This window comes from Poecilia reticulata, linkage group LG23 (genome assembly GCF_000633615.1).
Source record: "Poecilia reticulata strain Guanapo linkage group LG23, Guppy_female_1.0+MT, whole genome shotgun sequence".
Classification (NCBI taxonomy): domain Eukaryota; kingdom Metazoa; phylum Chordata; class Actinopteri; order Cyprinodontiformes; family Poeciliidae; genus Poecilia; species Poecilia reticulata.
Window position 1 is genome coordinate 6,816,835 of NC_024353.1, and position 10,827 is coordinate 6,827,661.

At 38.4% G+C, this 10,827-nt stretch overlaps 1 protein-coding gene across 1 annotated transcript; it reads right to left on the reverse strand.

Annotated features, from left to right (window-relative positions):
- Positions 1 to 4,050: 4,050 nt before the first annotated feature.
- il26 (interleukin 26) lies at positions 4,051 to 9,667 on the reverse strand. The gene is made up of 5 exons (XM_008400807.2): positions 9,451 to 9,667; positions 8,805 to 8,867; positions 6,319 to 6,459; positions 4,378 to 4,443; positions 4,051 to 4,300 (listed from the first exon to the last, which is right to left on the reverse strand). Exons 1-5 carry the CDS (start codon positions 9,598 to 9,600, stop codon positions 4,226 to 4,228), a joined length of 495 nt encoding a protein of 164 aa, XP_008399029.1. The 5' UTR covers positions 9,601 to 9,667; the 3' UTR covers positions 4,051 to 4,225.
- Between the last annotated feature and the right edge of the window lie 1,160 nt (positions 9,668 to 10,827).

The window sequence follows — 10,827 nt, forward strand, 5'->3', positions numbered from 1 at the left end:
TGATACAAATATAAGTGTTGATAGAAGTGTTGTAAGTTCTGGAGATATAAATGTAGATTTCAGCATCATCTGCATATAGTCGAGTTCTGAAAAGTGGCTGAATTTTGCTTTCACATGTTAATTTTTTGTCTTTGGTCAGTTTTCAGTCCTTTATTAATTATAAGTTGTGTTACAAAGTGCAGCTTTATTCATGAAACATTTCTCATTTTGGTAAAATTTTGCTGCTTTATGCATGTATCTCCCTTCAACGTTGGAAGATGCATCGGGTAATTTTAAAATGAATGTTTAAAATCGGTGCTGCAGCATTGGGGTAAGTATAGAATAATTTCTGCCAGTTGCACATTTATGCACATCACATGCAAAGTCTGCGCTGGCTTTCTGGGAAAATGCTAATTCAGTGGAATTAAGTGGTCATCTGTTAGGTTTTTAACTGAATTACTGCAGTAATTGTTTCCTAGAAGCCTCTTAGTAACTTTTTGTTGTTTGTTTGTTTGTTGCTGCGGGCCAACTGCCAGACACATGAGACACACCACATCCTCTAACATGTAAGGAAGGCTTGACTCTGCTTCTGGTGGGTAAGAGAGTCTGCTAAAATGAAACTGAAACGCTTCTGGTGTGGATTTTTTTTTAAAACATCAATGCAGTAGTTTGATAACTCTGAGTCTCAAATTGATAAATGAGTGAGATGAAGGTGAGTCCCTCAAGTCAAGGATTTACTGATTTACAGTAGGTTTCATGCAGAAGTCATGTTTTTGGAAAAAATATTTATTTTACTGGCTGAAACTGGTTTTATGTTTAGTCAATGAAGTGGTTCATTCTTCTGCTTCCTCCACAGACCTTTAGACAGCCTCCTTTTTTCCCAGGCTTGTTTTTGATGACAGTGTGACAATGGAGGTGTAAACCAACTGGTAAAACAACAGCTTTGGATTTGACTGAGTGCTCTAATCATGGGGGCAGATTAATGGTGTTTGAGAACCTAAAGACGCAAAGGTCAGATTTTGACAGGTGACAGAGACGATGGTTTGAGGTTTAGACTCGCGTCACACTTTAGTCAACATGAGTCTAAAGACTTGAGAATTGACTTAGACTCTTGTTCTGAGACTTGAGTCTGTATCTCATATAATCTGTTTAAATGTAGACGCCTTACTGTGGAAGGTTACATTTGATTTATTAGCCAGTTAAGTCAGCATCAGTTGACAGGGTGTCTGCACTGCCTCAAAAAGTCTTAACTTCATGTATCTGAAATTAAGACCTTGAAGTGTCTTCAATTAATTTAAAAAATGCAAGTTAGCCTTTATTATGTTAATCACAGGTCTTAAACTTTAAATCTTGTATATGCTGTACAGTTTGTTTTCTTCCCAGACTTTTCTGCCAGGCAAAACTTTGACATATTCATTGTGTTCTGCAGCTCGAGACGGTTGAGGCTACAGCTAACTAGATGCTAATATGTATAAAAAAAAAGTTTGTCAGTTGGCTGGAAAAAATGCCTCACCTTTCCGTAGGCTACGATGTACCCAAAAACAGTATCTATCTAGACTTTTGTTTGCTTTTAAGGCAGCTCCGGTGTAAGGGGAAGCGCCGTTTATGAACCGGTGATTTAAATCGTGTGCTGTGAATTCAGACAGTATTTTCGATTTGATCCAAAGCACCAAGAGGGAGGAGCTGTGGGTTGGTTTCTAAGCTAGCTAGTCCCTTCTTCTGTAAATACCGCCGTCTATGAGCCCCAACAAGGTTTGCTACTGCCACAGACAAATTAGTTCAGTTTGAACAAGCAGAAGCTATAATGGCAAAACAACTTAGGAAAAACAGTCGTTCAGTACTCCCTTCCCTCGCTTCCAATGGCCGCCAAGTTGCAAAGGGTCATTTGGTAAGATGCATTGTGTTCATAAAAGTTTGGCACTTTGGGAGTTACGGGTGTAGAGAGAATTGCAAAATATACAGTTTCCGTCTGTAAATTTCTGTCGTAATGCAGATCTTGAATTTCAATCATTATTGGTGAGTTGGTGAAAACAGCAGGAACCTTCACTTTATGTCTTTATCACTGGAAAAGCCACAGAAAACCATCAACATGTTCCATTATTGTTGGAAGTAGTTTATTTTGGAGGAAGTTTTGATTCCTGTCTTGTTTTATGGCTTGGCCAGAGTGTTTGTGCAGAACTGGGAGGAATCCCACTCTTTGATGGAGAAGGAACTTGGACTAGACCAGGGACAGAACAGAACCAACTATATACTCTAATCTTCTGCAGATTTCCCAATCAGCAGGATTCATCAGTGAAAATAACTTTACTCCTCTGATTTTCATCCTTGCAACATTTCAATCTTGTTCTTCCTTGAATAGGTTTCTTCCGTATTTGCAAGTATTGGATATGGAAGTATTGCAAGTGCATGGAGTGTTCACAAGACGAAGACTGTTACGTTGGGTGGTGGTGATGTTGTGAAAGAGAAAAAGTACATTTAGTGTGTTGGTACTCTAATTCCAACATATTTACACAAGCTTGTGATTAAAATCACCTGCTATCCACTGCGGATCAATCACAATAATCAACAAAATATTAGTGATGAAGTGAGGGAAGTCAGTCATCCAGGTATGTAACGTTAATTGGTTTGCTAAACGCTGAGTAGTTCGAAACTGAATTGGGTGTAAAATGTGTCCCGAAACAGTTTGGGGTTTGGTGTCGTCTTCTTAATCCTGAGCAGGAGTTTCATGACTCTTCTGCAGAGGGGCTGACTCAGCAGAGAGACGCTGAAAAGTTCAAAGTTGTGTCAGCATGTGGGGGTGGAGATTGACTGTGGGTTTTCGACGGTTGTCCAGACGTCTTCGTTGGAGTTTCCAGGTAACGAGGAAGATATTGACTCAGCTTTACGATTGAGAAAAGCATTCCTTTAATCACAGAACTAAATTAACTTTGGTTTGAATTTAATTGATCTTTTGTTTCTCTGCCTTTGCTTGAATTCATCTTCCTTTTTTAACTACTTTTTAGCTTATATAATCTGCAGAGTCAAAGCATTTACCAAATTTGCATAAAAGTTTAGTTTAAAAAAAAATTTTTTCTCTTTTTTGAATGGCTTAAAGCAGGGGTGTCAAACTCCAGTCCTGAMGGGCCGCTGTCCTGCAGTTTTTAGATGTGCCACAGGTACAAAACACCTGAATCAAATGGCTTAATTACCTCCTTCTTGTGTAGGTAAGTTCTCCAGAGCCTTGATAATGACCTAATTATTCTATTCAGGTGTGGTGCAGCAGAGGCACTTCTAAAAGTTGCAGGACACCGGCCCTCGAGGACTGGAGTTTGACACCCCTGGCTTAAAGGATAATGGTGATAGTGAAAACATGGCAGCTGTAAGCTGAATCCAACTGGACATTTTATAAACATTTAATAAAACTCCAAATGAGACGACTTGAAAACATCCGACATGCATAGAAACATTAGAAGATACAATATTTACTCCAATTATGCAACATCTAATGTTTAGTTGTGAGAAAACTGGATGGAAACGAGCCCAACAAACAAAGCTGCTTGTTTTTCAGTTCCTGAAGTACCAAGTTTTGACCAGCAGAGGGAGACAAATCCAAATTAAAGTCGAAGCCACTCAGTCAACAAGTAGAAATAAAATACGTCTTTATTTACTCCAGTTTGTGACAAATTCAGACATAAATACATGTGACACATCTAATATAAAAACATCTTCCTTCATACTTCACACTAACATTTCAAGTAACTAAAACTCCAGACTCTTTTGTGCATTATCAAATATATTAAATCTGTCCCCCAACAATAACTTATGTTAGCCTGTGTGTATACAATAAAAGCATCAAGTAAATATTTTTGAGAAGGAAAGCTCTTCTCAGAAGTTCAGAAAAACAAATGTTAATGACAAGCTTCAGTTCGGCTCATAGTTTTCAGTTTTCAACCGTTTCCACTGAATTTTTCACATTTTACATTTTAAAGTGAATTTGTGTTCCTGGTGATACAATAAAAACATTGCATTTCATTAGTATAATAGTGAAATGCATTATTAATAAATACATATTAAATAATTAAAGTGCTTTTTTTGTATCAACATCAAATTTTAAATTCAGATAAAATAAATTTTTTCACAGTAAAACCAGATGGAAACAATGAAGCTGGAGGTAACGGTGAAAAAATACTCATAATAATGAGGTTTAACGTGCTGCTGATGATGATGATGATGAGGTTGTTTATACTGAGGATGAGGAAGATGGTTCTCATATCAGCTCATCAATCCATCTGAGGATGAAGCTGAACTCTCTGATCGCCTTCATCGCTCCTTCCTCTCTTTTCTGCAGTCAAATAAAACGTTTCCATTATTAGACTTTAAACTAACATTCAGCAGTCAGTCTGTAGAATCTATATTTACCTTTTTTATTTTTCTCTCCATTTTCTTCAGAGCTTTCATATATTTTGAACGCTCTGTGGAAGAAACCTAAAAAAGGAGAAATCAAATTCAGACATAAGTTGAAACAAAATGGCTTTGATTTCAGTTTGGGATTTGCAATAGAGCGATACTTCTGGGTTTGTTCATTTCCTGTCTGATCAATAAAGACTACAAGAGCAAAAGACAACAAAAAAAAAACAACAACTAAATTTGACTTCTTTAAAAACTTAAATATTAGTCTTTCCTGCTGCTCCCACTAGGGGGCGCCACATTAATTCATCTGTCAACATTCCTCCATTTCTAGCCCCGCCTCCTTTGTTTTCAGCTGCACACCCTCTTCCAAATTGCACATCAGAGCAGATCTAACCACCATCACTCTCTGCTTTCACTCTTTCAGCAATCCCTCCATCATAAATCACTCTGCAGCTCTACTTTACACTCCTGATATGGCTTAAAAATATCGCCAGTGTTTTTCATACCAGATCCAATTTCTGATTTTAATCAATTTTTTTTTCTTCTAAAAAATAAGAACAGAAAATATGTTCAAAAATTGACTTTTGTTTCTGAGTTGTACTACACATTATTAGGGCTATTAGAATTATTTCTGTTTAATTATGAGAAATTAGTCCTAATAGCAGCAGGAAAACAAAGCAATTTTACCAGAAATACATCTTAAAATAATGAGAAAGTAGTTGTTTATTTATCAGGATCTTAAGTGACCAGCTGAGTTTGTGGTTGTTTCTTTTAAATAGACTTTTTCACAGTCCTGCTACTGATAATTCGATGCTGGTGTGTTAAAAGATGAAGTATTTCTTTATCTGTAAATCTTATACCAAAGCATAACGTCACAAGATTCTCAGCATTTCTCTTTGTTTTTATTTTCCTGTTCTCATAAAATCAGCCCCTCATCCTCCTAATATTACAACTTTATTCTAGAAATATAAATTCGTTATTCTCATGTTATTTTGACTCTATTGTTGTATTTTTATAATATCATGGCTTTATTCTGGTTTTTTAAAATAAAAAATCATAACATGGCCCTCACATTCAATCACAGCTTTGACCTGAATTCAAAGTCCGAATAAATAGAAGCTCGTCAAACAAGATGGCCGCCCTGAGTGTGCTGACGTCACGCTAAACTATCAAAACTCAAGGAGTGCATTGGTGGGAAGAAAAATCCAGATTTACCAACAATTAAATCTCTAAAACCAAATATTTAATAGATAAAATCGATTTATCGCTTGTCGTTCCTACGTTAGCCCACCGTTAGCTCACCGTTAGCTCACTGTTAGCTCACCGTTAGCCCACCGTTAGCTCACTGTTAGCTCACCGTTAGCTCACTGTTAGCTCANCGTTAGCCCACCGTTAGCTCACTGTTAGCTCACCGTTAGCTCACTGTTAGCTCATCGTTAGCCCACCGTTAGCTCACTGTTAGCCCACCGTTAGCCCACCGTTAGCTCACCGTTAGCATCTCTGTTCAGTTTCTACTTATCTTCCTTCCATCTTTCATTAGTTTTGGCTTCTAAGAAAATAATTAGGGTAAATTAAGAACGTTTAAATCTGCACATAATCTAAACACAATATTTACTTATTAGATGCAGGTTTTTGGTTTCTGTAATTATCTGCACCAGCAACCCTGAAAAACTCAGCCGGTAAAGATGAAAAATGGTTTCTAACTGAAAATATGAGATAATTTCGCTGTTACTCACATTCATTTTCATAAAACTTTCCAACTAAACAAGTGCAGATTTCCGTAGAAGTGCATGGTTGATGTGTGACGGACTTAATGTTCACAGCTTGGTCAGAAATTGACTCAGCACTTCAGCAGAGGAGTGTCTGACTGTTTTTTTAAATGACCTGATTCCAGCTCTGCTGCAGAGCTGCAAGGCGTTTTGACGGCAGGCTGAGGAGCGGCGTACTCACGCAGTGCTGCAGCGTGTGGTGCAGCCGGTACAGCAGCTCGTCGTAATGCTGGGGGAGAAGCTTCTTGATCGCCGCTGTGCTGAACACGCTCCTCTGGTAGATGTCAGTCATTTCCTGCAGCTCCAACCAGCCAATCAAACGCTGACGGGACATCAGTTCAAACGTAAACATTTTAACTCTGTGAACTCTGACACTTTCTAATAGCACCAAAGATGTGAAATGATCTTCGCCATTACTGTTAACACCAGGCTTCACATAATGCATATCAAGGTGTTCAGATTAGATCCAATTAATCGGATTAACTGGAGAATCAAAGAAGGCCATTTGCTCAAAGAACAACCCTCAGAGCTGTAATTACACCAAAGCTGAGCACAAATATATAAAAAACATTATTTTTCTGTAAATATGTTCTACACTGATTCCTGCAAGTTCCAGAGATTTAATTTCATCTGGTACAATTCTGCATTTCAATAAATCCCCTATTGATCACCTTTCACTGTCCAATTATTAATCAGTTTATCCAAAAAAAAATACCCAGTTTAAGTTTAAGTGGTTAAATTAAAATAATCTTCAGAATGTCAGCCGATCAGAATAATCGTTAGAATAATTGGTTCAGTCCTAATTTCTTTATTAGTTTTGACAGCTGATTGAGTTGACGATGGCTTTACAAGTCCGGTTTTATTTTGTTAGCTCTGTTCGGGAGTTTTGGTCCATTTTATCGCGAATAAATCTTCATCTTCACACTAAACGCTGCAGTTCGTTAGCATGACCAGCTAACATTATTCTGAAGGCAGCAGATTGTTTCTGTCAGAAAACTAACGTACGATGAAATCTGCCAGATAGAAGCATGGAAAAGTCTCTGCTGCACTGGCGTCAACAAGTCTTTGTTTATGTTAAAATACGGCTGAAACGAATAATCGGATTAATCGCGATTAATCGATTACTGAAATAATCATCAACTAGTAATCAGTTAATCATTAACTGGAATATACAGACTCAAAAATGGCTGTTTTGCTGAAAAAACTAAACAGTCGGAACAGCAATTAAGCTACTTACTAAAAAAAATTAATTTAGCATATAAGACAATAAAAACAACTTTTTCCGTAAATATGTTTTACCAGAACTCCTTAAGTGGCAAATTTTGCCTTCGCCCAGTTCAAATTTAACAAAAACAAAACAAAACATCCTTATAAGCACCTTTTACTATCAATTATTAAATGGTTAATTAAAAAAATGCATCAATTAAACCACAAATGACCAATCATATACTAAAGAAACGCTATGTAATTGCTTTTTAATCAATAAAATGTTTACATTCTTATTTAACAAAGGAACTGAATAATTTATTTGCATCTTTTATTGTATTTTTAATATTGTTTCAAGTGATTCAGTGAATAATCTGCAGAATGTGGCAATATTGTGTTTTTTTTTAAATCCAATTATTTGATTAATTGTCAGAATAACCAATTAGTGAAAATAATCATTAGTTGCAGCCCGGCGTTTATTTTCTTTTCTCTGTGATTTCTCCACTGCTGTGAATTTACACCTCATAAAACTTAAGCTGAACGTTTTAAAATGGCCGACGTTTTAGTCCAGACTCTCCAGGTCTGAACATCACAATCAAAATAACAATAAATAAACATCAATAAACTGGATTTTTATCTCTGCAAACTTCAGCAGATTAGTTTGAATTTTTTAAAATAAAAATAATTGAATCATGTCGCAATTAATCGCATGATAAATTGAAATGAACTCTATAATTTCAGTATTTTATGAAGCTCACAGACATCAAAATCCATTTTATTTCTGTTTTCAATTCCATTTTTAGTTGTCGTGTTTTATTTTATCCACATTAACCCGAATATATTTAAAGTAAATTAGGTCTTCTTTGGAAAATGTTGTGTTTTGTATCGGTTTTCTCAATATATTACTTGAAAATGGTCCTAAGCAACAAATTATCGCATATCGCAATAATTTCAGAGACAATTTATCACAGCAGTTATACAATTATATAAACATTTTTGTTGTAAAAGTTTAAACTTTCCTGCATGCAGGTTGGTTTATTGGCTGAAAAAGATTATTAACCAGCAGCTTCAGCAGCTAAATTTCCAGTGGAGCCTGAATGCATCACTAATCTAGCAGAGCGAGACTCTGAGCTCAACACTTCCTCCCTGGAATCCAACGCTGCGCTGCGCTGAGGTGGAGCAGCAGCTGGAAACCCAGTGCCAGTCACTGGTTTGACTGGTGTCTGAACGGCTTGTGGAGGGGAACCGGCGCCCTGACGCGAGGTGTGAAGCCGCCACGGCGCCTTGGCAGGCCGCCTGGTTCAGGCCTGGTGAAGTCTGGTTACGGGTGTGGTTGTGGTTGAGGTAAACCGAGCGGACATCGTCATGGCGGAGAGGCGAAACCTCAGACATTTAGTTCCACGAAAGCTTTGGGTGCCAAAGGAAACGAGACGGGAGCAGGCAGGATGTGGATTTACTGACCTCAGGACATTTGGTGCAGAACTTTGGCAAAAGTCTCGTCCGGCGGGAAAACCTCTCCTCCTCCTGCACATGAAAACAAACCGGTTTGACCTTTTAGCACTCAATAATGCCACTTTTACTACAAATACTTTTAAAAAATCACAATTTCCACTGGTAAAATATGAGCATCTGATGAGTAAACTCTTCAATAAAAGGCTAAATTTAAATAAAATCAATTTGTTCTCAGGATTTAAATTGATAAGTTAACAGAATTTGTCCACTGAAATTGATTCATAGCATTATTAAGAGGTTTTACTCCAGAAATCCATCAAATATTATTGATCATGAACAGATTTACACTTCCTTTATAATTAAATATGTTGTTTGCTCACATAATGAAAGATTAACCCATAATTATCATCAGTAAATCAAAGTTAACTTTAAATCTAAACGTAAACAAAACAATAAGACGCTTAACTTGTATTTCTGTTCACCAGTGGAGAAGTGAATAAATAATCACTAACGGAGAGATGAGACAGTAACTGATCACAGTGATCAACAGAAACCTGGATGTTGATTTTAAACGAGCTTCTGAAAAAGTAAAACTTCAGTTTTTGTAAAATGTATCGAAATCATGATCGATCTCCCATCAGCGTATTGATCCTACCGGCAGCCTGTCGATCAGGACGCCCGTCTGGTTCCACAGCTCCCGGATCAGCTCTTCAGGTATCTCCCGTCGGCAGGTCAGCCGCTGGCCGGCCGTTGCCGTGGTGACGGCTGCGGCGACGAGGCAGATGCACAAAGCGAGAACAGACATCCTGACGGCGGGAGGCTTGCTGAGCTGCTGCAGCCCGTCGGGTCCGCCGCTGCATTTATACACCCGACCCGGCCCCCTGCTGACACTCCCACCGGCCTCTCCCACCCTCACCGACTTTCCCAGGATTCTCCCTGCTGATGTCACCCGCAGCTTTGCTTCTCCTTCCTCCCTCCTGCTGATGTCACTTCCTCCTCCGTGTTATCAGGCTCCTGGTTTTGGCGTTCAGATGTGAGGTTAGATAAAACTAGGTTGCGGTTTATAGACTGCCAGCCGAGGAATCGGTGACTCTGCAGAATTGGCTCCCACCTTCGACGGTTCCCCGACCCAGATCAGAGAGTTTACGAAGATTTCAGCAAGCTGGCACCGTGGAAGGAGCAGAAGAAGAACCGACTGAGTTAAAACTAAGTTCTGCTCTTCCTGGAAGTCAGAACAGTAACCAGGTCAAGCAGCCGCACTCTGAGGCTCGGTGAACGCAGCTGCTTCACGTTTCAAATGGCAAAAATGATTCAGAACAGTCACTTTTTCCCCCTCATTTGTAATTCTTGTCTTTCTCAGGTTTTCTTGAAACCAAAAGTGGTTCATCAATCACGATCTTCCAAAGAAATCACACAAAAATTCCTGCAGATCTAATTCAAACCTGGGCAGAGTTTCTTTCCAAGCTGTTTTTCAAATCTGACGCTAAACGCCACATCAGGCGTCGGCGACAAACGTGGAGGAAAAGTTTTACGCATCGAAAACACGAGCCGATATTTATCGTAGTTAATAAACGGCTGGCGGCCTGAACGGATTCGGCTGCTCAGGATATAAAACCTGCAGCTGCATGTGGCACAGACGCTTCGTCTTCAAACTGTCGGCGTACTCGGATGTTTGGTCTGAAGCAAAAAGCCCAAAGACGAACGACAGCTTATCGAACAGGGCAGCATCAACCGGCCAGTCCAACACAACAGAAACGAAATCTTACCTTCTCCTCCAGTTTCCTGTGCAAATATCTTGTTACGCTTGAAATAAGACGAGCAACTTTTCATATAGGAACTTGTTTTAATAATTACTTCATATTATTAATCTGCCGGTGGAAGCAGGACTCAATATTAAGCAATTATTGATTTATTTTGCTGAAAAGTTACTTCCGTTTAATTCAAGTGCACTAAGACATTTTCTACCAAGTAGAAAAATACTTGGTAAGTTTGAGTGTTTTCAGTGTGTCGGCTGAGATCTTCAAAAACAGAA